General features: G+C 50.0%; 3 protein-coding genes across 5 annotated transcripts; 1 reads left to right on the top strand and 2 right to left on the bottom strand.

The window, feature by feature from the left end:
- Positions 1-320: 320 nt before the first annotated feature.
- On the bottom strand, positions 321-8,815 carry LOC149287022 (GAS2-like protein 2A). 2 transcript variants are annotated; one of them, XM_089493498.1, is made up of 7 exons: positions 8,068-8,815; positions 4,832-6,110; positions 3,699-3,937; positions 3,498-3,605; positions 3,172-3,268; positions 2,231-2,540; positions 321-1,996 (listed from the first exon to the last, which is right to left on the bottom strand). In XM_089493498.1, exons 2-7 carry the CDS (start codon positions 5,193-5,195, stop codon positions 349-351), a joined length of 2,766 nt encoding a protein of 921 aa, XP_089349624.1. In that variant the 5' UTR covers positions 5,196-6,110; positions 8,068-8,815; the 3' UTR covers positions 321-348. The 2 variants fall into 2 exon arrangements, with proteins under 2 accessions (XP_089349624.1, XP_089349625.1); XM_089493499.1 differs by lacking the exon at positions 8,068-8,815 and having other exon boundaries at positions 4,832-6,212.
- On the top strand, positions 8,166-9,536 carry LOC149287021 (uncharacterized protein C17orf50 homolog). The gene is made up of 3 exons (XM_089493510.1): positions 8,166-8,395; positions 8,936-9,135; positions 9,472-9,536. Exons 1-3 carry the CDS (start codon positions 8,166-8,168, stop codon positions 9,534-9,536), a joined length of 495 nt encoding a protein of 164 aa, XP_089349636.1.
- A 2,195-nt stretch (positions 9,537-11,731) lies between these two features.
- Positions 11,732-23,861, bottom strand: LOC149287020 (matrix metalloproteinase-28-like). Of its 2 annotated transcripts, none has more exons than XM_089493501.1 (8): positions 23,843-23,861; positions 18,292-18,362; positions 16,815-17,002; positions 14,833-15,054; positions 14,037-14,282; positions 13,150-13,302; positions 12,783-12,950; positions 11,732-12,182 (listed from the first exon to the last, which is right to left on the bottom strand). In XM_089493501.1, the coding sequence occupies exons 3-8, from the start codon at positions 16,945-16,947 to the stop codon at positions 11,785-11,787; spliced, it is 1,320 nt and encodes a 439-aa protein (XP_089349627.1). In that variant the 5' UTR covers positions 16,948-17,002; positions 18,292-18,362; positions 23,843-23,861; the 3' UTR covers positions 11,732-11,784. The 2 variants fall into 2 exon arrangements, with proteins under 2 accessions (XP_089349627.1, XP_089349626.1); XM_089493500.1 differs by lacking the exon at positions 23,843-23,861 and adding an exon at positions 20,595-20,770.
- Positions 23,862-25,097: the final 1,236 nt, after the last annotated feature.

The raw sequence follows: 25,097 nt of genomic DNA, 5'->3' as shown, positions 1-25,097 counted from the left end.
GCATTTTGGAATCGGGGCAACGGGTTGTTGTTTTTTATTAAGAAGGCACCCAAATCCTCTAAACCGCTGTGATTCCCACCCAAGCCCCTGGTCTTTCTCCCTTCCCTTAGGATTGCCGGGGCTCACCTGGTATCCCACGCTTGGTGCTTTCCAGAAAATATGCTCAATGCAAACACAAAAACCATTGTGCCGGATCGCATCCTATTTGTCCCTCGCCCTGAAAGAGATGACGCAATCAGTCAATCGATCGAATCCAATGTGCTTGCTATTGCCATTTGTCAAGTGGAGCATATAAAGAATAAAAAGGCAAGGCACATGTATGCATGTTTATGCATTTTATAACATATTTCAGGCAACGGTTGGCTCAGGGACACAGCAGTAGGACACTTTGTCTTGGAAGGCCTCTTCTCTGGCCCTGGTTTTCCCCAAACTGTTTTGCCCCACTCCCGGTACTTTGGGGCCGTGGGCCGTCGGCCGGCCTTTGGCGCCGGACGCTTTGGGGCCACAGCAGTAGGACACTGGCCTGGGGATCTTGGATGGCCTCTTCTCCGGCCGGTTGTCCCTTCGCGGCCGGATCTTGGGGCGCAGTTTGAGCTTGTAAATGGACGGCACGCGCTCCGGCTTCTTCAGCGACCTTTTGGGTTTATTCGGAGGTAACTTGGCCTCCTCCTCCTCCTCCTCTGGGGAGGCAAAGCTCTCTGACGAATTGGTGGCCGCCTGAGAGCGGTCTCCATTCACTTCCTCACATACTTTGTGGGTCGTTGTGGTTGAGCGTTCCACGTTTTCAGGGGTGACCCTCTTCTCCTCTTGCAGGACTTTGCTTTCCGGAACTTTCTTGTCCGCTTGGGTGCCATTCCCCAATGCAGGCAAACATCTCACAGCCTCCGTCTCTTCGCGCCGGAGTGCCATGGAGAGCTCTCGGATCACGTCTTCATAGCGCGCTTCTTCAGGGCGCCATCGTGTTTCTCTCTCTGGGACATAGACCCCACTCCGGGGCACCCCTTCCCCAAAACCCAAGACCCGTTTGTGGCTCTCCGGAAAGGGTAAGGTGGACATTGACAACCTTGGGCTGTTGCGTCCCAAAATTGGGTCTTTGGTCATCCTAAACCCTCCCAACCTTGGAATGTCCTTGTCGTCAAACTCGGCCTCTAGCTCCTTGACGTTGGCCATAATTTCTTCTTCGAGACTCTGGTACAGAGCGCATTCCTCGGCCCGGTTAAGAGGCAGAGGGGTGTAGACGCGCTCCTTCGCCATCATCTGTTCCTTTGTGTCCCCAAAACTCTTTGGAGCCGGCCTCAAGCAAGGCTGACCACTCTTTCTTTCCCGCCCCGAATCCATTCGGTCAGCGCTAACCCCTGAGTGACCAGGGAGCCTCCCTCTGCAAGCTTCCGTGGGGCCTATTTTCCCTGGTTCCTTCGGAGGAGTAGCCTCTTCCTTCGGCTCTTGGTCTCCGGACGTGGCGTCTCCTCCATCCCTAAAAAGCCATCGAGGGCTTTTGCTAGGAGTTGGTGGCCTACAGGAGGTCCACCCAACTTTGCCAGCGCCCATTTTGTGAGTCTGGCATGTGTTGTTTTTTACTGGGGATGGTGATCGCTGTGCTGCAGAGTCCTTTCTCCAGCCAACTCTTTCTTGACCAGACAGAGCCATGGTGACCTGTTGGAGTGGCTTAGCAGGGCTGGAAGGACAGGTCAGCAAACAACCATTTCCCTCTGGCCGGCTGCTCCCTAGCAATTGAGGTGTCCCAGCCCTCTGTCCAGGTGGCACTGGACCCTTGTCCTTTTCTCTTGCGGCCGTCGGGAGGCTACCGGCTCTGGGCCTGTTTTGTGGCCCAATGGGGCATTTAGAGCTAGACAAGTCCTCCCCTGTGTTTCCATTTGAGATGGAGCCACGGAAGGTATTGCTTTGGCCACACGCGGAGATCGCCTGCTCCGAACCGGGCCGCCTTTCTTCAGCAGTTGTCCATCGTTCTGACGGAGTGGCTGACCGTTCCCTCGCCCTGAAAGAGATCACAGAAGATTAAAGTGGGAGAAACACTCTATAAACAGTCCACTCTTGTTATGTGTCTTCACATTGACCCTAAGTTATGGTGACCCTCTCCTATGGTTTTATTGGGAAGAGGAGGGTTGTCTCTGAGGCCAAGAGAGACTGACTTGCCCAAAGTCACCCTTCCGTATCAGAGCAAGGATTCAAACTCTGGTCTCCAGGAACTCCTTCAGTCTTTCAGTCTCACCTTGAGGAGGAAGGCGCCCTCCTGAATTCAGACTGGTCTCGGGAGGTGGCCACGGCTGCCATCTTCTTGCTGCCATCAGCGCCAATGCTGTCGGATGATGGCATGGTGGGCGCCTTCCGTCTGGCTCCATGGGGCACATAGGTCCTCCACTCCACCGGGGCCAGTGGACTTTGGGACCTGCTGACGATTAAGGCCGGCTGGGGCTTGTGGGGATGGTCAGTTCTGGGCGTTAAGCGGGCCATGATCTCGTGCTGGACATGTGCAGCCTGCATCCGCTGGGGACTGGACATCCTCATGGCCTGCTTGTGAGCTGCAGAAAGGATGGGAGGAAGACACAGCAGCAAAGGGAGAGTCTTGCATCACCACAAAGACTGGCATAATGGTTTGCTTACAAATGTGCAAACAAATAGAATAGGAGTAAGTGGGTGATGCTGGATTATGTAGGACCCCCACCCAGCTTTTGTGGGACCACCTGATGGCACTGCTCCATGGCCACCCTATAGTTTGGAAAATGAGAATGACCACTCCAACTGCAAGTGGACATCTAACCACTTTGGGTTCTGATTTTCCAGGGTGGCATCGCCTCTAACCGATCCCAAGAGCAGTGATCCTCAACCTTTGGGCCTCCAGATGTTTTGGACTTCGATTCCCAGAAGTCCAAGCTGATAGTTTAGGAATCCTGGGAGTTGAAGTCTCAAAAATCTAGAAGAGCAACGGTTGAGAAGCACTGCCCTAGATGCTCTGATATTGCCCACCCCTGAATAAAACTGGATAGGGAGGGACCCAAAGTCAAGTCCATACACAACTTTGGAAATCAATGGTTGTTGCAGGCCAAATCAATCTCATTGAGAAAAGGAGGGATAGGGATGTAACACATCAATCAATCAATCAATCAATGAGTCTTTGGAGTTAGGGTTCCCCCAAAGTGCCAAGGGACGCACATAGGGAGGTGCACCGGCAAGGGTCGTGTTTATCCAGATAGTGCTCCAGCGTATCCCATCCTCCACCGACTCGGACCATGACATGTTTCCGCAGGATCTAAAGAGAAGGGAGGAAACCACAAGGAGGCATACAATGGGTGGCCTGTCCCATCATCATCGTCATCATCATCATCATCATCATCATCATCATCATCATCATCAGTTCTATGCTGCCTTTCTCCCGGAAAGAGACCCAAGGCAGCTCACAAATAGAACTGTGTAAAAACTGTCCACTGACAGGGACTGCTGAGCAAAAGATGCGTTTCTGAGCCATCGGAGGGACTCACCCGGACGAAGATGAGGGCGCTGGAGTCACCGACCCGGTATTTCCCTTCGGACACTTTGACCATGGAGAACTGGACTGGGCAAGTGCAGCGGCTGACCAGGTGCTGGACCTTGAGGCAAAACAGAACGGCAATTGGGAGGATGCTACCGATCGACTGACCAAAGGATCTCATTGATCAGGAGTAGAAGGGTGCGGTTCGTACCATCTGGTCCAGGTTCCTGAAGTGGGTGGGCTCCCTCTGGGGTTTGGGGAGAGGGGTTTCATCCGGCGGCAGGTTCAAGTCCTGGCGGATCTCCTCCTCGATCTCCTCCTCCATCCGGACCAAAGTGGGGGCCTTCATGCCGAAGCGGGAGGCTCTCCTGGCCACTTCCAGGAGGCAGAGGACAAAGTTCTTCTCGTTCTTCCGCAGGACCAGGTCCTCCGTCTCAAACATCAGGACTTCTGGAACACAAACAGAGGATGGAAAGGGAAGAAGAACCAAAAAGGACAAGAAGACTTGCTGACCATCAAAAAAGGTGACACTCCAGGTTTTGGACTCAGGCGTGGGCCCCTATTTGCCAACAAGTTCTGCACCTTGGAGAAATAGCAATTCGGTATCTTTGGTATCCGGCCTTCCCAGATTATATAGACAGACAGAGAGTTGTTGTTGTTGTTGGGCATCATTTCCAGCTTATGGAGGCCAGTAGGCAAACCATGGCAAGGTTTGTTCAGAGCTGAAAAGCCATTCCTAAAATAGGTTTGCCTCCTTGGACAGCTCTTTGGAAGAAAGCCCAAACCTGGCATGGCCTCTTCCCATGCCTCCCGACGAAGTCTACCCTCCATTCTTTCCTTTCCTTTCCTTTCCTTTCCTTTCCTTTCCTTTCCTTTCCTTTCTTTCTGACACAGTGCTGGCAATCCTGGGTAACGCTTTTGTGCTTCCCAACTCCAGCCCTGGACTAAGATCAGTTGGCCATGGAGTACCAGCAAAAATGTGATTAAAATGTGTTTGTGAGGCTCAAAGAGAAAAGGAGGATAGAAAGGAAGGAAGGAAGGAAGGAAGGAAGGAAGGAAGGAAGGAAGGAGCTTGTTATTTAGTAAACCAGAGCAACACAGGGTTCTGACTATAATGAATGAACCCATTCCCTGTGTTTTTGCCCCACAATATATATAGTAGTATATTGTAGATACTATACATATAGTATCTCAGGTTGGGATGCTATATATATTTACAGTGTTTATACCTTGCCTTTGATCCCTAAAGGCTCTCAGAGAGGCTTACAATTAGTATTATTTTTAATTAGATACACACACACACACACACACATATATATATATATCAGCTTGCAAGGTCCATACCTTTAATATCCATCTCCTTCCGGCACCATTGGATAAAGTTGGAGACGTTGTCTCTGGCCTGGAAAGTCCCCGGCTGTGCCATATCATTGCAGCAGGTCACTCCGCGTTTCGGCACCCGGATCCTGGTGCTGAGGTTGGGATACTGCTGGGCAAAGTCCTTTGCCACTTGGGCAACGCAGTTGGCATGATGGCAGAGCCAGATGCCGGTCTCCAGGGCCTCCAGGAAGGACCCGGCATGGATGCCCAGGCCATAGAGGTCCTCCAGCCACTCCGCCAGGTCCTCCTTCATGGCAAAGAGGTATTGCTCGCCCGTCTTGAACGGACGGATGCTTCTCATGCGGGCCTCTGGGATCCTGGACGTCATCCTGGCCGGGGGTCCGAGTTCAAAATCTACTTTGGAAGTCCTCCTTCCACTTTGGGTTTTGTCTTTATCAACCCATTTCTGGAGAGCGGCTGCCCATGATTTCCAGCAGCAAAATAACACCGTTTGCAAAAACCATACTTCATATTCCCCAAATATCTACATCCCCTGCTTCTTGATCATCTGTCGGAGTCATGAAAAATAGACCCAGGCTCCTCTTCTTCCTTTGAGGAGAGATATTTGGAGACCGTTTCCCAACGGATTTGCAAAGACCTTTGACTCCAGAAGTTGGAACCGGCTTCCGAAATTGTATTCCCGAATTGAAGAGCGCTTTAAGAGTTACCTGCGTTAAGGAACGGATGCGAGTTCCGCCCAGTTTTGGAAAATTCTTGACTTCGGCATTGACAAATTGAAAGTCTTGCGGCTTTTCAATAGATCGATCGATGCAAAGCCTGAGATCTGTGCAAGGGTCTTCGGCGCCAAGGATCCTTGACCAGGAGGGATCTTCTCAAGATGGTCTCCAAAGCTTGACCGCTTTGGCCTCCTCTGTCCACCTCTGGGCTACTTGACAGACCTTTGGAGGTCTCCGGCCACTGCCATGGGATATGTAGTCCTTTTATGTCCCTTGCGTTGTGCTTCCAAGGGGAGACTTAGCCCAGCATGATGCAACCCTTGCAAATGGTCAAGATGACCCTCTGGCAAAGAGATATAGGGCCAAGGGAGCAGGGGATCCTCTCTTTCCCCTTGCAGGATCCTTCGGCCGGTGTGTTTGTGTCGTGCTTCCTCCTCCCAAGTCCATCTCCTTCTCCTTGGCGACCGGCACTTGCTACAAAACACTCCCTTCTCCTTCTCCTTCTTCTCTGGGTCGGATCGGATGTCGCGCTCGCCCTTCGCCGCCGGAGCGTGAATATCTGCCATCTGCAAAGACAAACATCCCTTGGAACAAAGCGAAGCAAAGAGAGAAGGGCTCCTTGCTCCTGCTCCCACTTTCCCAATCGGAAGAACAAACAGCCATTCAATCTCAATAATCCTGCAGTTGCGCTGATGGATTCCACTTATTCATTCCATCAATCACATATTTTATCACATACTCTATTGATTGCATATTCCATCGATCACATATTCTATCAATCAGTTATTCTATCAATCAATCACATATTCTATCAATCAATCACATATTGTATCAGTCACATATTCTATCAATATATGTGTGTGTGTGTGTAACTGTGTGTAACTGTGTGTCTAATATTATGTGTGTGTGTGTGTGTGTGTGTGTATATATATACACGTGTATGTGTATAATTATATATATATATGCATATCTATCTATCTATCTATCTATCTATCTATCTATGTTGTTGTTGTCATCGTCATGTGCCTTCAAGTTGTTTCAAGTTTATGGCAACCCTATCATTCATATAAGTGAGTGTGTGTGTGTGTGTGTGTGTGTGTATGGGGTTACCATGGCCCTCCTCTGAGGTTGAGAGTGTGACTTGTGAGTGTATATAAGCATATATAACGGTATATATAATTACAGTATATGTTTTGTGTGTATCTGTCCTGGGGCGCCCTCTAGTGGCGGAAAGGGGCAGTTGCGGGAAAGAACGCTATTTGCGATCTCTCTCTTGGGCGCCCTCCTGTGGCTAAAAGAGGGCGCTGTAGGGCAGGAAAGAATAATGGGGTTTGCACCAAAGCCTAGCCAAGGGGCCAAAGTGCGCCCTTTTAGCCACAGGAGGGCGCCAGAGAGAGAGAGAGAGAGACAGGAAGGAGATCGCAAATGCGAGAAGCAGTCGAAAAAGGCTGAAGAGGCTGTACTATGCCGTTGCAGCCACAGGAGGGCGCCAGAGAGAGAGAGAGAGAGCTAGGAATATTGCAAAAGCGATCTGCAATCGCAATAGATTGATTGCAAATTGTATTCCTTCCCGCAACTTGATAGACTATGTGAATATGTGATTGACAGAATATGCGGTTGATAGAATATGTGAATATTTGATTGATAGACTGTGAATATGCAATTGGTAGAATATGTAATTGGTAGAATATTGGATTGATAGAATATCTGTATATGCGATTGATAGAATGTATGTAATATTGGATTGATAGAATATGTGGATAGGACAGGAAAGGATCAGTTGATAGAATATGTGGATATGTGACTGATAGAGCATGTGCTTTGGAAGTGAACATTCCTATAATGGACCCCAGACCCTTGACCAGTGGGAGAGGTGTCCAAGGGCCAGATCAGAACCTTTCTTGTGGGAGAAATCCTAGTGAGCTCACAATGGCCCGGGCTCTTTGGATCCTTGGTGCCGGACAGAGCCCCTGGCATCCAGGGAGCCCCTCCTTTGCTGGGCGGCAGCAGCAGCAGCAGGTGGGTCTCCCTGGGGAAGAGGGGCTCCCTTGCCCTTGTGTGTTGTGCATGTTGCGTCTGCGCAAGTGCTGAACCTACTTTGGGAGGTGCTTTTGCAAACCAGAACTTCTTCTGCCGTCTAGGACAGAATTAGTTGGGAGGTGCTGGGGGTTACAGGCCAAAGAAGGCGATTTGGTGAACATGCTCCCAGTCCCAGTTCTGGGAAAAGAGCGGGATATTAAAATAATAATAATAATAATAATAATAATAATAATAAAGCTTTTATCTATTTCAGCACCTTGGACATATTCTTTGGGGGATACCCAATTTCTATGTACATAGCCACTCCTTTAAATAAACACTGTGTGTGTGTGTATATATATATATATATATGAATGGTGTTTATTTAAAGGGATGGCTATGTACATAGAAATTGGGTAAATTATACATATTGCCCCATGCAAATATATATGTCCCAAAAAGGACCCTCCCCAAATGCAGACTTTAGGGTTAATCCAGTCGCACCCTCTTGCCTTCTTCTAGTTCCGGAAGATCCAGAATCGCAATCTAAAATGGCATCTTGATACTCGGACCTTCATTTAACAGGCGTTAAAGTGCTCTCGATGTCCCAGAGCAGACAAGAAGAGGAAGAGTCGGAAGCGGAGGAGGAATGCCACCCGGAAACCCGAGAGGAGGAGAAAGCACTGGAAGCCCATGGAGAAGAGTCCAGTTCCGGCGCGTTGGCCTGTCCTGCCCAGGATTCGAACGCAGAGCAGGGGCCGAAGCAAGAGGGCTGGCTCTGGAACTGGTTCTCTTTCCCTCTCCTCTCTGGACTGACCTGGCTGGGAGACAGGTGAGGAGGGCCAGCAGGCCTTTCCTTCCCAAAATGGGGATATCATCGCATGCGGACATGCAAAATAGTCACTATTGGGTAAGAGTCAATGGAACAACGGATATAGTCTATCAGGTGAACATAGGATATGAACGCAGCAATATCAATGCAGAGCTTTGGGGCGTGCCATAGGTCAGCGGTGTCCAAACTCTGGTGTTATGGACTTTGGTTCCCAGAAGCCTCAGCTACCTTGGAATGCTGGGAGCTGAAGTCCAAAACTCCTGGAAGGCCAGAGTTTGGCCATCGCTGCCTCACGGGAGGCAAAGCGACAGCTTCCCTGGATGGCAAAACCCAACACAATTTCATGCAAGAGAACGCAAAGCAGAGTCGCGTTTCTTGCCATAGATGCCCAGGCAAAGCGCAGCTCAAACCGAACCCCAGTTCTGCGCAAGAGCCTTAAATGGACCATTATCCCCAGTTGGTTGTGAGAAGAGACTGGTGGGCCACATGCAGCCTACAAGCCAGAGGTTCTCTTTGGTCCTTCTCCCTTTTTACTCCCAGGAGTAAGCTTCCTCAGGAGCCAGTCTGCTGCCAGCTAGAGAGAAAGAAGGCCTCCTCCGGCCAGATGTGTCCCGAGTGCGAGGTCACCTTCTGCAAAAAGTGCCAGACGCTGCATTACAGCCAGGGCTTCATCGAACACGGACTCTTGGGCCACCGGGCAGACGTCCAGCCGGAGCTTTTCAGCCCAGTGGTCAGCGCAGGCAAGGAGGGTTCGGTGGGGTGGGTTGCAAAATGCCAACTTCCCTTCAGCCAGGTCCCAAGTTGGAGGCCTTGCGATGTTTAGGTTCTTCGGCTTTGAGGGTGGGAACAGGAGATGGTTGGCATTCTCTACAGAGACTTCCAGAGACCACTTGGATTATGGAAGCGAAAGATTAGCCCACATTCAGGGGTCAAATGTCCAAATGGGTTTGCCCCAAGTGAGGCAGATATGTTTGGGTACAGTGCCCCCCATCATCCCCAGGCCCATCCAGTTGACCAGGGCAATGACTGGAACACGGCGACTGAGTAGCCTTGCGTCTCCGGCTTCTTCCTCGCAGGTTCCTTGGACTTGGCAGCCACTGCTCCGGAGGAAACGGAGGAGGAGGAAGTGAAGAGGCAATGAGAGGAGGAAGGGGAGCCATTGCCCATCCATCGCTCCAGACATCAGGCGCCTTTGGTTCATTTGCTGGCTTCAGAGGCCGAAGCGTTGGGAAAGAGGGTTCTCCAAGACCGTCGTCCGCTGTGTCTGGAGGCGAAGGTCTTCCTCTGCAGGGTTTCTCCATGTTTCCCTCCCAATAAAATGCAGGCAGCGCCCTGGTTTCCCCAAAGAGAGAGAGAGAGAGAGGTTCATCCTTGAATGCAGATGGCTTTTGCTCTTGGAACTCAGTTTGCCAAAGCTAAAGGAAACCAAGGACAAAAGGAGGAAAGTGGGAGGAAGAGAGAGAAACAGGAATATTTAAAAGCAGCTCAAAAAAAATGGGAGGACAAACTGGGACCCTCCCTGTTAAACTGGGAATGGAGACGTCCGCTTGCCCTTTGCCTTGGGAGATGGTGTTTCTTAGGATGGTCCCTGGGTCCCCTTTGGGGGAGGAGGAGGAGGAGGAGGAGGCCCTGGAAGGGCCTTTGGGCTCCAGGCTCCTGGCTGGCTTCTTGCAATGCCATTCATGTGTGTCCCTGAATAGGAAAAGCAATGTCCAGCCCTTGGAAGGAGAAGAACAAAGGAGTCTGTCAGCCTGGCCCTGGCAAGGGTCAACATGGGCATGTGGCAACATGAAGGAGGACAAAGGGGAGCAAACAGCCTCGCCTTCCTTCCTTCCTTCCTTTCTTCATCCATCCATCACTCTCTCTCTCTCTCTCTCTCCTTCCTTCCATCACTCTCTCTCCTTATTTCCTTCCTTCCATCACACACACACACTCTCTCTCTCTCTCCTTCCTTCCATCCATCACTCTCTCTCCCCTTCCTTCCTTCCTTCCTTCCTTCCTTCCTTCCTTCCTTCCTTCCTTCCTTCCCTCTCTCAGCCAAACCACTGCAGACATGCACCAAAATGGCCTTCCTTTGACTGTACTCCAACCTTCTCCCAAACCAAAAGAAAAAGACCCCAAAGCTGTCCTAAAACAAAGCTTTGCTTTGAGTTTTATTGTGGCGCTGAAAGCAGCTGCCTGCCTTTGTGCCAATGCAAGAATGGGCAACCCCTTCCAACCTGGGGCCAATCTCCATTTCAGAGAGGGCCAATTTCTCTCTCCAAGCTCTTGCCAACAGTAACTTTAGGGCTTTAGGAGAGACATTTCCACCTTCTTTTAGAACTGGGAAGGAGGAAACATGCAAAAGCTTTAAAACCCCAAAGGACACTGCAATGGAGGAAGCCCAGGAGACTGAATTAGGAACCCAAATGGACCAGATTTCATCCCAGGGTCTTAGGTTTTCACCCTTGTAGTAGTAGTAGTAGTAATAATAATAATAATAATAATAATAGTAATGCCTTAAAATCAAAAGCACCGCCTCCCAAAGTGGAGGAATACAAAGCCAGTGGGACTGCAAAAGGCAGCCAAATGCAAGGGTTTGTCTGAGGTATTTGTCCAAAAGAGTCTGTGGAACATGGGTTGCGTTGCTCCAGCAAAGCCTCCGATTCAGCTCCCTGTTTCACCGCAGTTGTCCTTTATCTTTTCTCCATGCCATGGCCAGACTGAGGTTATGAAAACACTTTGGACAAAGAAAGAAACAGTCCAGGAATGCTGCATTATCATGTCCACGTTCCGCAAAATGGCCACCCGGCTCTGCCAAGGCGACTGGAGGGTTGCGTCTACCCAAAGTCAGGCATCGGGAGCCATTCTGCGCACCTCTTGTTCCATAGAGGCAACATCGCCTGCCGGACGGTAATCCGAGATCCTGAGACGGAAGTTCAAGTCGATGGCCAGGCTTAGCGGAAGAGGAGGAGGTCCCCCATTTTGTCCTTTCGGTGGCATCCATCTTGGGAACAGAGGCAGAAGAAAAGAGTCCAAGAGGAATGAGTGGTTACCAGAGTAATGTTGGAGAAAGGAGGCCGATGCTCATATGGGTCTCTTCTTCAAATCCCAACTTCTTCCAATCCATGCATTGCACAAAGATTTAACATTTAGCCTTTGGGTCCAATGTTGGTTCCTTTCCTCTCCACAAAACAGTTTTACTCCAGAGGGGTTGCACCTCCAGTATCTTCTAAACTGGTTTGGTCCTTCTTTAATCCGTTTAGGTGTTGTTCTTTTGTAACCTGCTAGAGACCAAATTGGAAAGCAAATGGCTCAAATACTCGAACCTTTGGGACATTTGCAACGAAACACCACCACAAAATAATACTAATGATAACAACAATAACAGCAGGGTTTCTGAGGAAGGGTCAGACCGGGGCTCGGTTGAGGGCCGCATCCTGGCAGCCAAGCCAAGGGAGCCGAGGAGCCCACCTCCCGGTCTCCACCACCTGAAGCTTCTCCGGGTCGAACTTCCAGAAGCGGTCGTTTCGGAAGAAGTAGACAGATCCGTCCGGACGGGTGAGGGCCCCGTTGGCCACGGCCGGGACGCCCCCCCAGTCCCTCAGGGTCCTGGGATAGTAGGGCTCCAGCCGGAGGGACTCCTGGTCCACTACGTAGTATTTGGGGCCCTTGAAAAGGACCAGTTGGCGGAGCGGACGGAAGTGGAGGGCCGTGTCCGGGTGGCGAGGGAGGTCTCCGGCAGCGCTGCACTTCCGGGGGAAGCCGCTTTCCAGCAAAGGACCCTTGTAGCGCCAGCATCGGCCACCTGAGAGAGAGAGGGGCATTGGACTGTTATGGCGGACCAGATGATGACCATCCCCATGATCCACAAAAGGCCTTAGGGCAAGGGATGGACTTCCTTTAGGACCACTTATGGTCCAGGACTCCTGTGCGGTCAAGGGGTGGTGGTCAGCCATTGGTGGTCTGATGTTTTTGGACTGCAAGTCCCAGCATTCCTTGCCATTGCCTACACAAGCTAAAGCCGATGGGAATTTTAGGCCGGCGATACCTTGTTTTAAGAACAAGCCCAAAGGACCAAATTAAAGTGTTCTGAAAGACTAAATCCAGAGATCCGAAAAGGACGCATTTCCCAATGCAAACCAGAAGATGGCAGCCATGCATTGCGCAGGTTGAGTCCCCCTCATAATCCCAAGTATTTGGGGTTTTGGATTTCAGAATTGTTCAAATTTGGGGATATTTGCATATATATCTAATGATACACCTTGGATATGGGGCCCAACTCCAAACACGAAATACACTTATGTTTCGTATGCACTTTATACACGCAGCAACACAGAAGATGCCAGATTTGGAGCTGGGAGCTCTCCATCTTGCAAAGAACCGCCGTTGAGCAAAGCAACCTCACCTTTGAAGAAGTATAATTTCCCGTCTTCCTCGGAAAAGGCCGCGGCGTCAATGGTGGACGTCAGCCCCGGCCAGCCGGCTTGGAGGGGCTGCGGACCGCTGCTTTCTCCCCCTTTGGAGACGGTCCAGTAATGGCCGCCTTTGAAGACCAAAACATTGCCTTTGGGATCTGGACAAAACGCAAGCGGAGACGCAAAAGTGTTAGGGCACTTTTGTCCAGGATTTACTTGCCATTCGTTTATTGCGGGTTTTGCAAAATGTCTTTGCCTCTCCACATCAAGCTGGAAATGACCAGAAACTGACTTGGGCCAGATGTGTCCCGCGAATCCCATTTTTGGTGCAGCCGATGTGCCAATGCTCTCTCTCACCTGTGGTGATGGCATCAAAAAACGACCAGCAGTAATGGGTGCTGAGGTTGCCCTCCGGACGCTCAAGATGACCCTCAAAATCCGGCCACCGGTCCTGGAAATGAGCAAAGAGCTTTCCTGGAAGCTGGACCACGGATCCTCGGGAAGGTTTGCCTTTCCACCCACAAAAAGAGGATAAAATAAACATCACAAGGTTCAGGAGGAATTGGGAGATCCTTGCCCTGTGGCCACATCCCTCTATGGGCCCAAAATCTACTCCAGAGCCTCCCCAAGTCCTTCAAAGCTGGCTTTGGGAAGATGGATATGGGATGACCAATTCTAGGAGAGGCAACAGAAGGATAGCATCATGCCCTGGTCAATAACTGGTTTGCAGGGCCTCCATTTTCCTTTCTTCTTAAACCTTCTACTTATTACCTTCCCAAATCTTTCTTCTTCCCTACCTCCACCTTCCTTCCTTTCCCTCTTCCCCATCTTCCTTCCTTAAGTCCTCTCTTAAATCATCCTTAATATCCTTCCTCCTAACTTCTTCTCCTAAATACCCATCACCTTCTTCACTTGCCTAACCTTCTTCTCCCTATATCTCTTCCTACTTCTTCTCACTAGGTCTTCTCTAGATTTCTCTATCTATTGTCTTATCTCTTCTCATTTAACTCTGAGACACACAAGTGACCCTCAAGTTTGGGAAGTTTGGGTGCAAGAGAATAAATTTGCATTGCAAAGGCAACCTTGAATTAAGTTGCATTGCAAACAAGTTCAAGTGGGATCAAACTGGTCTAATTTGTGCAGTGCAGACACACTCTTTGTCTCTCTCCTTTGTGGTCTTTTGTTGTTGGGTGTTTCCAATCTTTGCTTCCACTTTAAAAATGGGGAAAGGAAGTGTCGCTTACCGTACAAGTTCTGGATGGCCAGGATGTCATCCCAGTTGAGGACAAAGTCCTTGCCCAGCTTCTTGTAATAAGGGGACATGAGGGACCCCCGGACCGGAGAGTGCTCCAGGCCCAGCGTATGGCCGACTTCGTGGGCCACCACCACAAAGAGGCTGCGGCCCTTCCCGCCGTCCAGCGCCCAGCGCTCATCGCTGTCGAAGTGCGCCTCCCCTCGACGCGGGAAGAAGGCGTGCGCCAGGGCACCTCCTGCGGAGAGAAGGATGGCAATATTATATGAGGAAGGAAGAAAGGTTATCTAATAAGAAGAAGACGTCTTTTGTATCTTGTCATTCATCATCACATATAAAAGATGTCTCCAGTGTAGGGATTTCTGTCTCCATATGGGATGGGGTTAAGAAGGCCTATATCCACACACTACCACAGATAACCTTCATAATGAATGGAAGAGTGATTCAAGTTGCATCCTGGTGAAGTAGGTATCTCTAAGACTCTAAGTATCCTATCAGAGACCTCTTTACAAGTTGAAAGCCAAGTGAAAATGATGGCATCCCAGGTAATTTTTTAAAAGCATGTTTCAAAGACTGGCCCCACCGTACGTGGCGGAGAGGAAAGTGTTTCTAAGGATGGCAAATTGCTATTGGGTCTGAAACAAAATTAAAACTAGTAATAGATCTTAAAAAATGAAGGAAGGAAGGAAGGAAGGAAGGAAGGAAGGAAGGAAGGAAGGAAGGATATAAAATATGAGGAAGGAAGGAAGGTGTATATATAATGTGAAGAAGGAAGGGAGGGTCTTTACCGGGTCCGTCGAAGGCGTTGTCCAGCCCGTCATTGTGGTCCCCATGGAAGAAGGTCAGGCGGATGTCAGCCAGGTCCCCCGCAGCCTCCCAGAAGACCAGGGAGGAGACGTTGCTCCAGAGCTCAAAGGCGGCCTTCACGGCCCGCCGGACCTGCTGCTGGGGCAAGTACCAGGGCCAGTTGACCAGCCGGTAGGTCAGGTGCCGCTTGTACCACTTGCCACCTGCAGAGACAGAGAGAGACGGTGGAAGACATCAAAAGGGTCAAGTCAGGATGGGCAAAGCAGTGTGTCTCCTCCAACCAAGGACCCCAGGAAAATGCAAATAGATTAAAACAATTTACTGCGGCGCAATGGTTTGGGCATTGGACTGGGAGACTAGGGTTTGAACCCTGGCTTGGCCACAGGTGACCCTGGGCAAGTCACACTCTCTCAGCCTCAGAGGGTGGCAATGGCAAACCCCTTGTGAACAAACCTAGCCAAGAGAACTCCATGATGGGGAGCTTAAGTCCGAAATGACTTGAAGGCACACAGCAAAAACAAGTATAAGATGGGCTTAGTGCTTGCATAGATTACTAAGAGGATGCCAGATTATGTGGGATCCCATTGCCTCCAAGGATCTCTTGTGCGCTTTCTCCGCCTTTCCATCTGGGGCAAGCCCAGAGGCCTCAGGCGTGACGCAATCCCAGAGCAAGGGGCCCCAAACGCGGCTTCGGCAATTAAGTTCCCGTTCTTGAAAGATGACTCAAATATCCCAGCATTTCTGCCCCGAAGGAGCTCTGGAACAGATCCAAGCCAGACTCATGTTCCCTGGGAGGAAAGGCAGGGAAACGATCATGCAAACACACTATTAACCCCCAGCATTAATATTGCTCCATGTCTGTGCTGATTTTGGAAAGCCTGGAGGTTTTGAAGATGTTGCATAGGAGTGGGATGGAAGGAGTGTCAATGGGACAACAAAGGTGTCCAAATTGCAACACCGACTGTAAGTCTTCCAAACATTGCATAAGAAATCATTTCAGATTTTTGTATCCTGGTGGGAAAAGGACAGCCAAAGAAAAGCAAGGAAAATGCAGGGAGCAGTAAAACAGAGGAAGAAACGTATCTCATTTTGGTGACATACACAGAGGCGTAAAGTTACATGGGGATTGGAGGTTTGCATCAGCTCAGAAAACAAAGCCATGTGTGAAAAGAAGGGCATGGCGGAGTCCCTGGCTTTCTCCCTTGGGCCGCTTTGCAGCAGAAACAGAGGAGGCTTTGTCTGGGCAAGATTTCAGGCCTTCCGAAGCAATGGCCTCATCGCCCCGTTGAAACATTTCCCATCTGGCTTGGCTTTCGGAGCAGCTGTGCTCCATGCTGCTTTTGCTTTGCGCATCGACCCAACGGAGCTCACAAACAGGGGAAGCCTACTCCCAACACCTGCCTTCCAGCAACGTAAACATCTTGCGCTGCTGCGTTTGTTTAGACGGCGCTAAAAGAGCCTCTCCTCCAGCTTCCAGGATGGTGTCCAAAGAGATTGAGTCCCACGAGGAGACCTTTTGGAGAGGAAGCCCAGCAAATGAAGGTCGAAAGAGTCGCGAGAAAAGAGGATGTGTCCGTTGTTAATGGCCGTCTGACTGACTTCAGGTCTTGCAAATGCAGGACAGACGTGGCTTCCTTGATGGCTGTATAAGGGTTGCATAACATAACCCCACTGGAGTATATTTACGCTGCTCTGAAACCATGTGCCAATCTATCCCAAGGACTGGGAAGATGGACTGGGTAGTAGCCCTCTCTCCAAAGTGCTGGACCAATTGTGGGGCCACTGTTCAGTGTCTTGGGGAGCTCAAACCAAGAGCCATCATGGCTTCTTGACCCCACTGACTGGCCTTGGCTGCCCATGAGGACCTGCCATCTTCCTTTCCCTTAAGGAAATAAAGGAAGAGTAGGGCGGTGCATGGAGAGACCAGGAAGGCAAAGCTTTGCAAACCAGAGAAGGAACTCACTTTGATGGAGGTCCCGTCTCCCGCGCTTCTTCTGGGCCCTCCGTCCAGAGAGCAGGCCCCCCATGCGCTCCTTCCACGCGGCATGGCTCTTGGCATCATCCGTCCCGCATCGAGGGAGGCGCATGCGGTGCATGGTTGGGGCATCAAGGGCTCCGGTGGGGGGCAAGTGGTAGACCCACTGGAATTCCCTGGGGAGAAGAGAAGGAAAGTGATGTCTGTTTGGGGATGATGCGCATGAGTTTAAGATGGGCTCAGGAGACACTAGCAGGCTGCACACATACACACAACGCATGCCAAAGTAATGGCTGTGAGGGGTGTTTTTTTTTTGCCTAGGAGGCCAACTTCCTCCATGTGTCACTGCTAAAGAAAACCCAAACAAAATGGGAGGACGTAACAGTCCAAAGGACACATTATAGGGATGCTCCCTGATGTGGATAAGCTGCTTGTCGTGGTTATAGACTGGCTTAAGAGGACCATCCTCTTAAGAAAACAAAACCAGAAACCCCGCAAAGGCATTTTCCGAGTGGCCACATTATTTGCAAACTGTGATAGTGGCAGAAATGCTCTTCGTCTTGGACTACAGTTCCCAGAATCCTCCCAGCCAGCATTCTGGGAGCTGTAGCCCCAAATAATAAAACAAAATGAAAACCCAGAAGAGCAAAAGCAAGGAATTTGGAAAAGCAACAGAGAGGGAGCGTTTGGAGATGGCCGTCTTCCAGAAGTCAGGGATGGCATTTCTGGAATCCTTCCGAAGCACAGCGCTGGCGGAGGTCCCATCCTCCCCGAAGGACGGCCAGCCCCATACAAGGCAATCAGACGAAGGGATGCCTTGGTGGCACCATCGACAGCAGCATGGGCTCTGACGCCAGATGCGAAACAAGGCCTGGGAAGTAGAGAGACTCGGGAGGAGTGACTATGGGGAGTTAAAGGCACAATTCATAAATGATACACCGGACAAGAGGCAACTGTGGCAACCCTAATTCCCAGGCAGAAGGAGGCAAATGCCTCAGATGAAACGCCTTGGGTAGCATTAAATGGGAGCAGACTTTGGACTGCAGTTCCCAGAACCTCGCAACTAGCAGGGTCAATGGCTTTGCAAGATGGGAAGTGATGGGAAATGCAATCCCTTCCAGCCAGCAAAAGCTGGTCTAGACCAAGGAAGAGGAATTTCCATCCAAGAAGTCGAATCCGAGCCCACGGAGGACCCCAATATGGATGTCCTGAATACGGACCACAAGAACCAGAACTAGGTGGACCAATGGATTTAGCTTAGCCTATAGTAGCTTCCTGCCTGAAAGGTCTCCAAAGACAGTCTATCCCACAGCGGCCATTTTGCGAAGGAGCCTAGATCGAAGGGGATGGCCAGCCCAGAGCAAGTCTGCCTTGTTTAGGTTGAGCCCTATGAAAGGAAGACCCTTAAATTTCAGACCAAAACCCAGAGCGGATTCCCTGGGGGGGGGCTCATCCTTGCGCTTACCGGATGGCTTTTGATAATTCCCCATCATCATCCGGAGTAGACTCAAAGTAGCCATATTTCTCCAGGAATTTCTAAAAAGGAAAAGGAGAACGTTTATTTTTTGTGGGTTTTTAAAAACAGAAACCAGAAGAAGACATTTTGGGAAGGAAGGATCCCAAGCCCTTCCAAGCTGCAAAGGGCAAGCCTTGCTTTGCAATCCCTGCAGCCCCAGGCCAAGCAGCCCCTTCCCCTCCCGGCTCATTGCAACCCAAAGCATTTCTCTGCTCTCCAGGCCCTTCCCTTCCTCTTATCAGTTCAGATTCCTGGAACAAATCCACCCCAGATGGAGCAAGAGGAAGCAGGCGGACAAAGCCGGGCGTGGGGCCCTTGTTTGGCTGCTCCGTTTGCATGGCTTCGGCAGAGGCCTTCCAGGGTCCCAGGCAAATGCCATGCAGGACACCTGGAAAAACATCCCTGGATGCTGGAAAGAGAGGGGTTCAATACAATAAGGCTGGTTGGAAGAGAATGAGTTTGGGGTTTCCCAATGAGAAACTCTAATATCCAGTAATATATGGGTAGCAAAATCTGGAAGCGTCCCTATGCATTTCAGTGGGGAGAATGTCAATCCCTTTCGGATTTTAGCCTCATGATTTAGAGGAGTCCTGCAAGGCGCTGAACCCTTGTTTCAGCATCTTGGAGAGAGCGCCTGTAAAGTTTGGATTCAAACCCAGAGCAAAGCATTCACCTGAGTTCAGTTCTGGGCGCCTCTTTTTAAGGAGGATAGAAATTGGAGCAATTGGACCAGTCTTCAGGGTTTGAAGATACAAGAGGGCAGATTTCGACCGAACGTTAGAAGGAACTTGTCGACAGTAAAAGCAGTGCAGCAATGTTTTAAACATCTCAACAATGGCGAAGTATCAGAATCCTAGGGATCCTCATAAAGTCCAACAACTGAGCAAGAGTTGGACTTTATGGAGATCCCTCGTAACACTAGGATTCTGATACTCTACCATTCTGTTCATCACTGATATGGGAACTGTCTGGCATCGTTGGCACAATGACTGCATGGTCGCCGTTTGCCCAAGGATGCCCAAAGTCACGTAAACCAATCTTCGTAAATGGGATTATAGGAGAGAGTGAGTTGTGGTCTTGAGTGTTGGGCTTTAAGAGACCAAGGTTCGAATCCTGGCTCAGCCATGGAAACCCGCTGAGCAAGTCATGCTCTCTCAGAAGGCAATGGCAAACCTCTCCGATGAAATCTGGCCAAGGAATCTGCTTACCAAGATTTCATCAAACAGTGCCAATAAAACACTGTGATATGACCACCTTCAGGTTGCCATGAGTTGGAAGCAAGTTGAGGACACACACACAACAGAAGTGTTGGGTGCGAAGTCAACTCCTTTCCGCAACAGAGATTGTACCCATGGATATATGAGCATCGTTCCAGGCAATGACCGGATGGTGATGCTCCATTAAGTCCCTGTCGGCCTGGATGTTGGCACAAAGTGGGGCCGTTTCCAGCCAAGTGAGCCGTCACAGACATACTGGCCATGCCATGCTGGTCATGTTCCAGTATCCACTGGTCTTGCTGCCAATTCCCCTGAGACGCCTGAGGGCCAGCGTCCATTTCAGAGAAGGTCTCTCAGAGTCCAAAATCCCACGGTTGGAGGATAGGAAACAGGAGAGGAGAGAACCGAGTAAAAAGAGAGAAGGAAACAGGAGAGAAGAGAAAGGGAGCAAGAGATGAAAATGAAGGAGAGCAAAACAGTATAGAAGGTAACAGAGGAAAGAAGAAAGAGATAAAAATGAAGGCAAGCAGAAGAGGAGAGGAGAGAACAGAGGAAAGAAACCACTATGAAGAAGCCACATTCAAACCACTATGCCTTAAGGTTGCCATCACTCTCAGAATCAACTCCCAGAATCCCCCATCCAGCATGAGATTTGTAGTCCCCCATCCATCCAAGAAAACCAAACCAAACACCACTTTCCCACTCCCTGGTTTTCTGAATGCACCCCTGAGCATGCACAGAGTTATTTCTCTTCCCTCTTAAAGAGGAGTTTACCATAAATCAATCAATCCCAAGTTTCAAAATTTGCCCTTCCATCTTAATCCAAACTCCATCTCCCAGCATCCCTGGCGGCTGTGGGGTGGATTCTGGCAGCTGGAGTCCTCCTGTGTCTCCCTCCCCCCCCAAAAAATGTTCCCTTTCCTAGGGATCTGGTTTTCTGGGCATCCCTCTGAGCATGTCCAGAGTTCTTTCCCTCCACTGAGCCACCCTTCAAAACGTTTGCCCTCCCCCCAAGTGAACCTTGCCTTTTCTCACCTTGGCCTCCCTTTGGGTCCCAGAAGCCCCCAAAGGCCACCCCGAGATGATGCTCCTTTTCCTTTGGCTTCTTCTTCCCAGGTTGGCTCCAGAGGAAAGAGAGGAGAGGAAGAAGGGAAGGAGGAAGAGGAGGAGGAGGAGGAGGAATAAGGGAGGCAGGATCAGGTCCTTGGTGCCCATCGCCAGGTGGAAGAGGAGGAGGAGAGAGGAGGAAGGAGAAAGAAGAAAAGGAGGAGGAGGAGGAGGAGGAGGAGGAGGAGGAGGAGAAAGCAGCTGCCTCTCCTCTCTCTTTATCTCTCTTTCTTTCCTTCTCTTTCTCCTCCTCCTCCTGCCTCTTTCCTTGGCTCTGGAGGAGCCCAGCCCAGCCCAGCCCAGATCTTCCTCCCGAAGAAGGAAGGAAGGGAAGAAGGAAGGAAGGGAAGGAGGGGAAATGACAGCCTGGGAGGGAGCGAAGGAAGGAAATATCAATTAAATCAATGGTGGGAGTCTTCCTCCCTCCCCTTCATGGTCAAAGGCATCTGGAGGGAGAAGGGGAGAAAGAAGGGAAAGGAACAGGAGAAAAAGGAGAGAAAATGAGAGAGAAGGAAACAAGAACAGGAGAAAAATAATAATAATTAATAATTTGTTTTATTTATATACGGCTATTCCAAAGATCATAGCGGTGAACAGCAAGTAAGCTAATTAGCAAGTAAGTTAATTTGCCCCCAACAGTCTGGGTCCTCATTTGAGCTCCCTCCTGGGAAGGATGCAAGCCTGAGTCCAGCTTGGGCCCTTTTGCTGGTCTTGAACTCGCAAAGAGGGGGAAAGGAAAGAGGAGAGGAGGAAAGAGAAGAAAACAAGAACAGAGGAGGAGGAAAAGAGGGGGAATGAAAGAAAAGAGTAGAAGAATAGAGAGAAGGAAACAAAAAATGGAACAGAGCAGGAGGAAAGAGGAGGAAATGAAAGAAAAGAGAGCAGGAGAAAAGGGAAGGAAACAACAGAACAGGAGAAAAGAGGGGAAATGAAAGAAAGCAGGAGAGTAAGAAAGAGAAGGGGACAACAGGGGAGAAAGGGAGAAAAAGAAGAAAAGGAAAGAAAATAGAAGGGAAGAGGAGAAAAGAGAAGAGGGGATGGGAGAAAAGGGGAAATGAAAGAAAACAGAAGAGAAAGGCAGAAAAAGAAGAGCAAAGGAGAAGAAAAAGGAAGAAAGGAAAATATAAAATGGAACAGAAGGGGAGAAAAGCTATGAAGTGAAAGAAAACAGAAGCAGAGAGGAGAGAAGGGAGTGAAAGAGAAGAAGGGATGCGTAACTTAGGATAGGAGATAACTGCTAGACCAGAGTATAGAGATACAAAATGGTTCCCAAGTGGCAAAAGCAGTCAGTCAAGGAAACATCAGATGAAGAGCAGGATTAGATTCAGAAGAAAGAGGAGCGAAGACAGGAGGAAGGAAGATCAGCAATCCCAGGTCTATGGATGGCACCAGGCTACTTGCGGAAAACACCAGGGACCAATGACTAAGGAAGGTCAAGGAAGAAAGGGCAAAGGCTTCAGGCTGAGCATAAAGAAAACAAAGACTGTGGAGGAGCAACATCAATTCAAGCTAGACAATGAAGACCAAGGCATGGCTCCTGGACCAGAGACTTCCCATCTTGCTCCCTCCTAAGGATAAGTTCAGTGCAAGAGTCCTTTGCACCGCTGCCAAAACCAGCCACCTGGGCCAAGATGGGATCCGCACCCGCCTCCCTGCCGGAGCCCCATTGCCAATACCTGGATGGAACTGGGGCATGGCGCAGGAAGCCAACGCCGCGTCCCAACTCCGGCGCCTCCGCCCCAAGAGATGGCTTGGAGGAAATAAACAGAGCCAAGCATTCTTTCAAGGCAGGATGCTGACTCCTGGCACAAACCCAGAGTTAGACTTGGGATGTGTGTGTGTGTGTGTGTTGTATTTCCACAGCATCTCTGGCCCCGTGAAAAAGATGTGGCTGGACCTATAGCTCCGCCACACAGACCTAACAACCCTCTGCGTTTGAGATTTATTGCCAAGAGACTTTTGGTCCTTCCTGCGTCTTCCCAAAAGCAAAGGGCTCCATTGTTCTCTGCCATCCGACCCCCCAGAGCTTGGCAAAAATGCCTTTTGTTGAATGGCAAAGTAAGCTTTTCCAAGCTCTGGGGTTTCTGTAAAACTCAATGCACTGGCAAAGCTGGCGAGGGGATTCTGGGAGTTGCCATCCAAGAAAGGTAAGCCTTTGCAAGCAGAACATTGAGGATCTCACCAAACTACAAATCCCACCTTCCTCAGCATGGAGCCATGGCAGCTAAAGTGGCATCAAAAACCACATTCATTCTGCAGTGCAGATGTAGCCCTCTTACCTGGCCTTGCGCATGGACCTGTTTTCCCTCTTACCTGGCCTTGCGCATGGACCCAGGGCTCTTGAAATCAGCACTTTCTAAGCCTGTGGCATGAATCACTCCAGACAAGGTGTGCCTAAGCGCCAGAAAAAAGACTCACTGTGGCCAGAAAGGGCCAAATGGAGCCACGTAATTTGCGGGTTTGCCGTCTAGACAAGGATCCCTCGGTGGACCTCTGCCAGGCGCCATGCAAGCAAAGCTCAAGTAAGAGAGGGGCTTGGGACCCCCATAATCCCCCCCACGCAGGCTGGAGGATACTGGGATTTGTAGTCCAGAAAAGTTAGCCTGCCCCAAGGTCTGCCCATAAGCCAGGGAAAGCACTCAGACCAAGGTCCATCTGGGTAGGTTTGCCAAGTTCTCAAACTACTACGAAGTTAAAATGCATGGCAAGCGGGGCTGCTGACGGTTACCTTTCTGGTTTTACAAAAACCCATACTTGGTTTCTCTTTGTTTGGCATTCATCTGCTTTAATGTCATCTCACCATTTTGGACATGTTCCAGCTTGTCTGCATCCTTCTTAAACATATTATTTGGAAGCATACATTTTGCCTAGCTATGAGATTTCAGTGTTGAATTACGCAACGTCTTTTACCCCAAAGGCCTCTTGAAACCAAACAGTTTTGTTTGTTGCCAATAGCATCCCAGTTGGGGGCTCCACTGCCGTTTTGTCCCAGAAGAGGCTAAATTAAAACAAGCCCCAACTCAAAAGCCTCAACATCGCTGCATCTCCAAACTAGAAGATGTCCAAACTTCACATCTCTTGCTTCGGAGCTCCCCCTGGCGTCAGTCTGCTTGCAAAAGACCCCAAATCGTGGGGGGAGTCCGATGTTATTATTATTAGGTAGGAAAACATCATACCAGCTTTTGAGGCTCACTGTCTTCTTCATCGGTCGGTTGGAAAGACGCTGTGCGGAAGAACCAAAGGGATATTGTTGGAGTCACAAATGTGTGGGTTGTTGCTTGCAGCTTGCAAAGAGGCAGCCAGGCTAGTTTGTTTCAGCAGGAAAAGGAAAAACGGAGGGTTAGTTTGGTAGCAGAACAAACGGCACTGGCACCAATGTGGGCTCCAGAGGGGTTATTCCATAAGCCAGGATGGCACAGCCAAGAAGGCCCTGCCCTGGGTCATCCCATTGGGAATTGCCCCCCAAGAGTGAGTGGGGCATAGAGGCAGCCCCCCAACAGACCACAACTCTCAGGCACCCTCATTGACCAGCAATAAAACCCCAAATAGGGAGATGTTTCATTCCAGCGTTTCTTCCTTTGGCCCTGGTCCTCTGGCCGGAAGACATTTGTTTCCCTCTGGGGACCCTTCTGGCTCTCCCCAAAATCCAGACTTCCCTTAGGTTCCTCTTGAGACGGAGGGAGAAGGCACCCCATCCTCCCCAGACGGAGAAACTACAAAGCTTCTAGCACTAGAAACCGAATTCCCCAAATGGCGAAAGCAGCAAGAATCCAGTACCTGCACAATAGCTACCCCAAGAGCTCAGCTTTCATTCAGAAACCAAAGCTTCTGGTCCTCATGGAAAGCTTTAGTGAGTGCAAGCCATGCTGAGTGTAAGCATGTAGTAGCATCTGGATGCCATGCTACTATTGCCCTCAACTCCAACGTCGGGTGGTCTATGAACAAAGGACCTCCAAGGCACCCCAACATCCATCACAGCTCAGGCCTTGCAGACTCAGGGCAGCCAGGATGACTCCCTTGACGGAGGCCATCCATCTGGAATGCCGCCTTCCTCTTTTCTGCCACCTTCTAGCTTTCCAAGCATTGGCATTGTCTTTCCTAATGGCTCGCCTTCTGACGACTCCTTCAAAGTGTCAGATTAGTCATCTTGGCTTCTAGGGAGAGGCCAGGCTTCATTTGATCTTGAATCAAGTTGCCATATCCGTAGAGTTAGCACTTTGCCATAACCGTGGCATTCTTCTCAGCACCACGTTTCAAATTAGTTTTCTGCCCCTCCGCTTTGAGAACCACAGAGAAATGCGAAGTACAAGGGTACCAACACTCCTAACTTTAGTATCCAATGGTACATCTTCACTAATACAAGCCAATTTGCAGAGCCTCCCAGTCAAACTGCCAACTAAGAGACCCTTGATGTCTCTCCCAGATTTACAC

Source organism: Sceloporus occidentalis, unplaced genomic scaffold, assembly GCF_023333645.1.
Source record: "Sceloporus occidentalis isolate IW3139 unplaced genomic scaffold, rSceOcc1.0.p SCAF_64, whole genome shotgun sequence".
NCBI classification, from domain to species: Eukaryota; Metazoa; Chordata; class Lepidosauria; order Squamata; family Phrynosomatidae; genus Sceloporus; species Sceloporus occidentalis.
Note: the sequence above shows the minus strand (reverse complement) of the source record. Positions and strands in the feature narration are given on the sequence as shown.

Excerpts from the sequence above, each read along its gene's own strand:
- LOC149287022 (XM_089493498.1), bottom strand. The coding sequence starts at position 5,195 with ATGACGTCCAGGATCCCAGAGGCCCGCATGAGAAGCATCCGTCCGTTC. Across the intron at positions 3,606-3,698 it reads TCAGGAACCTGGACCAGATG|GTCCAGCACCTGGTCAGCCG; the intron begins GTACGAACCGCA and ends TTTTGCCTCAAG. Across the intron at positions 3,269-3,497 it reads GCGCCCTCATCTTCGTCCGG|ATCCTGCGGAAACATGTCAT; the intron begins GTGAGTCCCTCC and ends CCTTCTCTTTAG.
- LOC149287021 (XM_089493510.1), top strand. The coding sequence starts at position 8,166 with ATGTCCCAGAGCAGACAAGAAGAGGAAGAGTCGGAAGCGGAGGAGGAA. Across the intron at positions 8,396-8,935 it reads CTGACCTGGCTGGGAGACAG|GAGTAAGCTTCCTCAGGAGC; the intron begins GTGAGGAGGGCC and ends TTTTACTCCCAG. Across the intron at positions 9,136-9,471 it reads CAGCCCAGTGGTCAGCGCAG|GTTCCTTGGACTTGGCAGCC; the intron begins GCAAGGAGGGTT and ends TCTTCCTCGCAG.
- LOC149287020 (XM_089493501.1), bottom strand. The coding sequence starts at position 16,947 with ATGCACCGCATGCGCCTCCCTCGATGCGGGACGGATGATGCCAAGAGC. Across the intron at positions 13,303-14,036 it reads GGCCATCCAGAACTTGTACG|GCAAACCTTCCCGAGGATCC; the intron begins GTAAGCGACACT and ends GTGGGTGGAAAG. Across the intron at positions 12,183-12,782 it reads GAAATTATACTTCTTCAAAG|GTGGCCGATGCTGGCGCTAC; the intron begins GTGAGGTTGCTT and ends TCTCTCTCTCAG.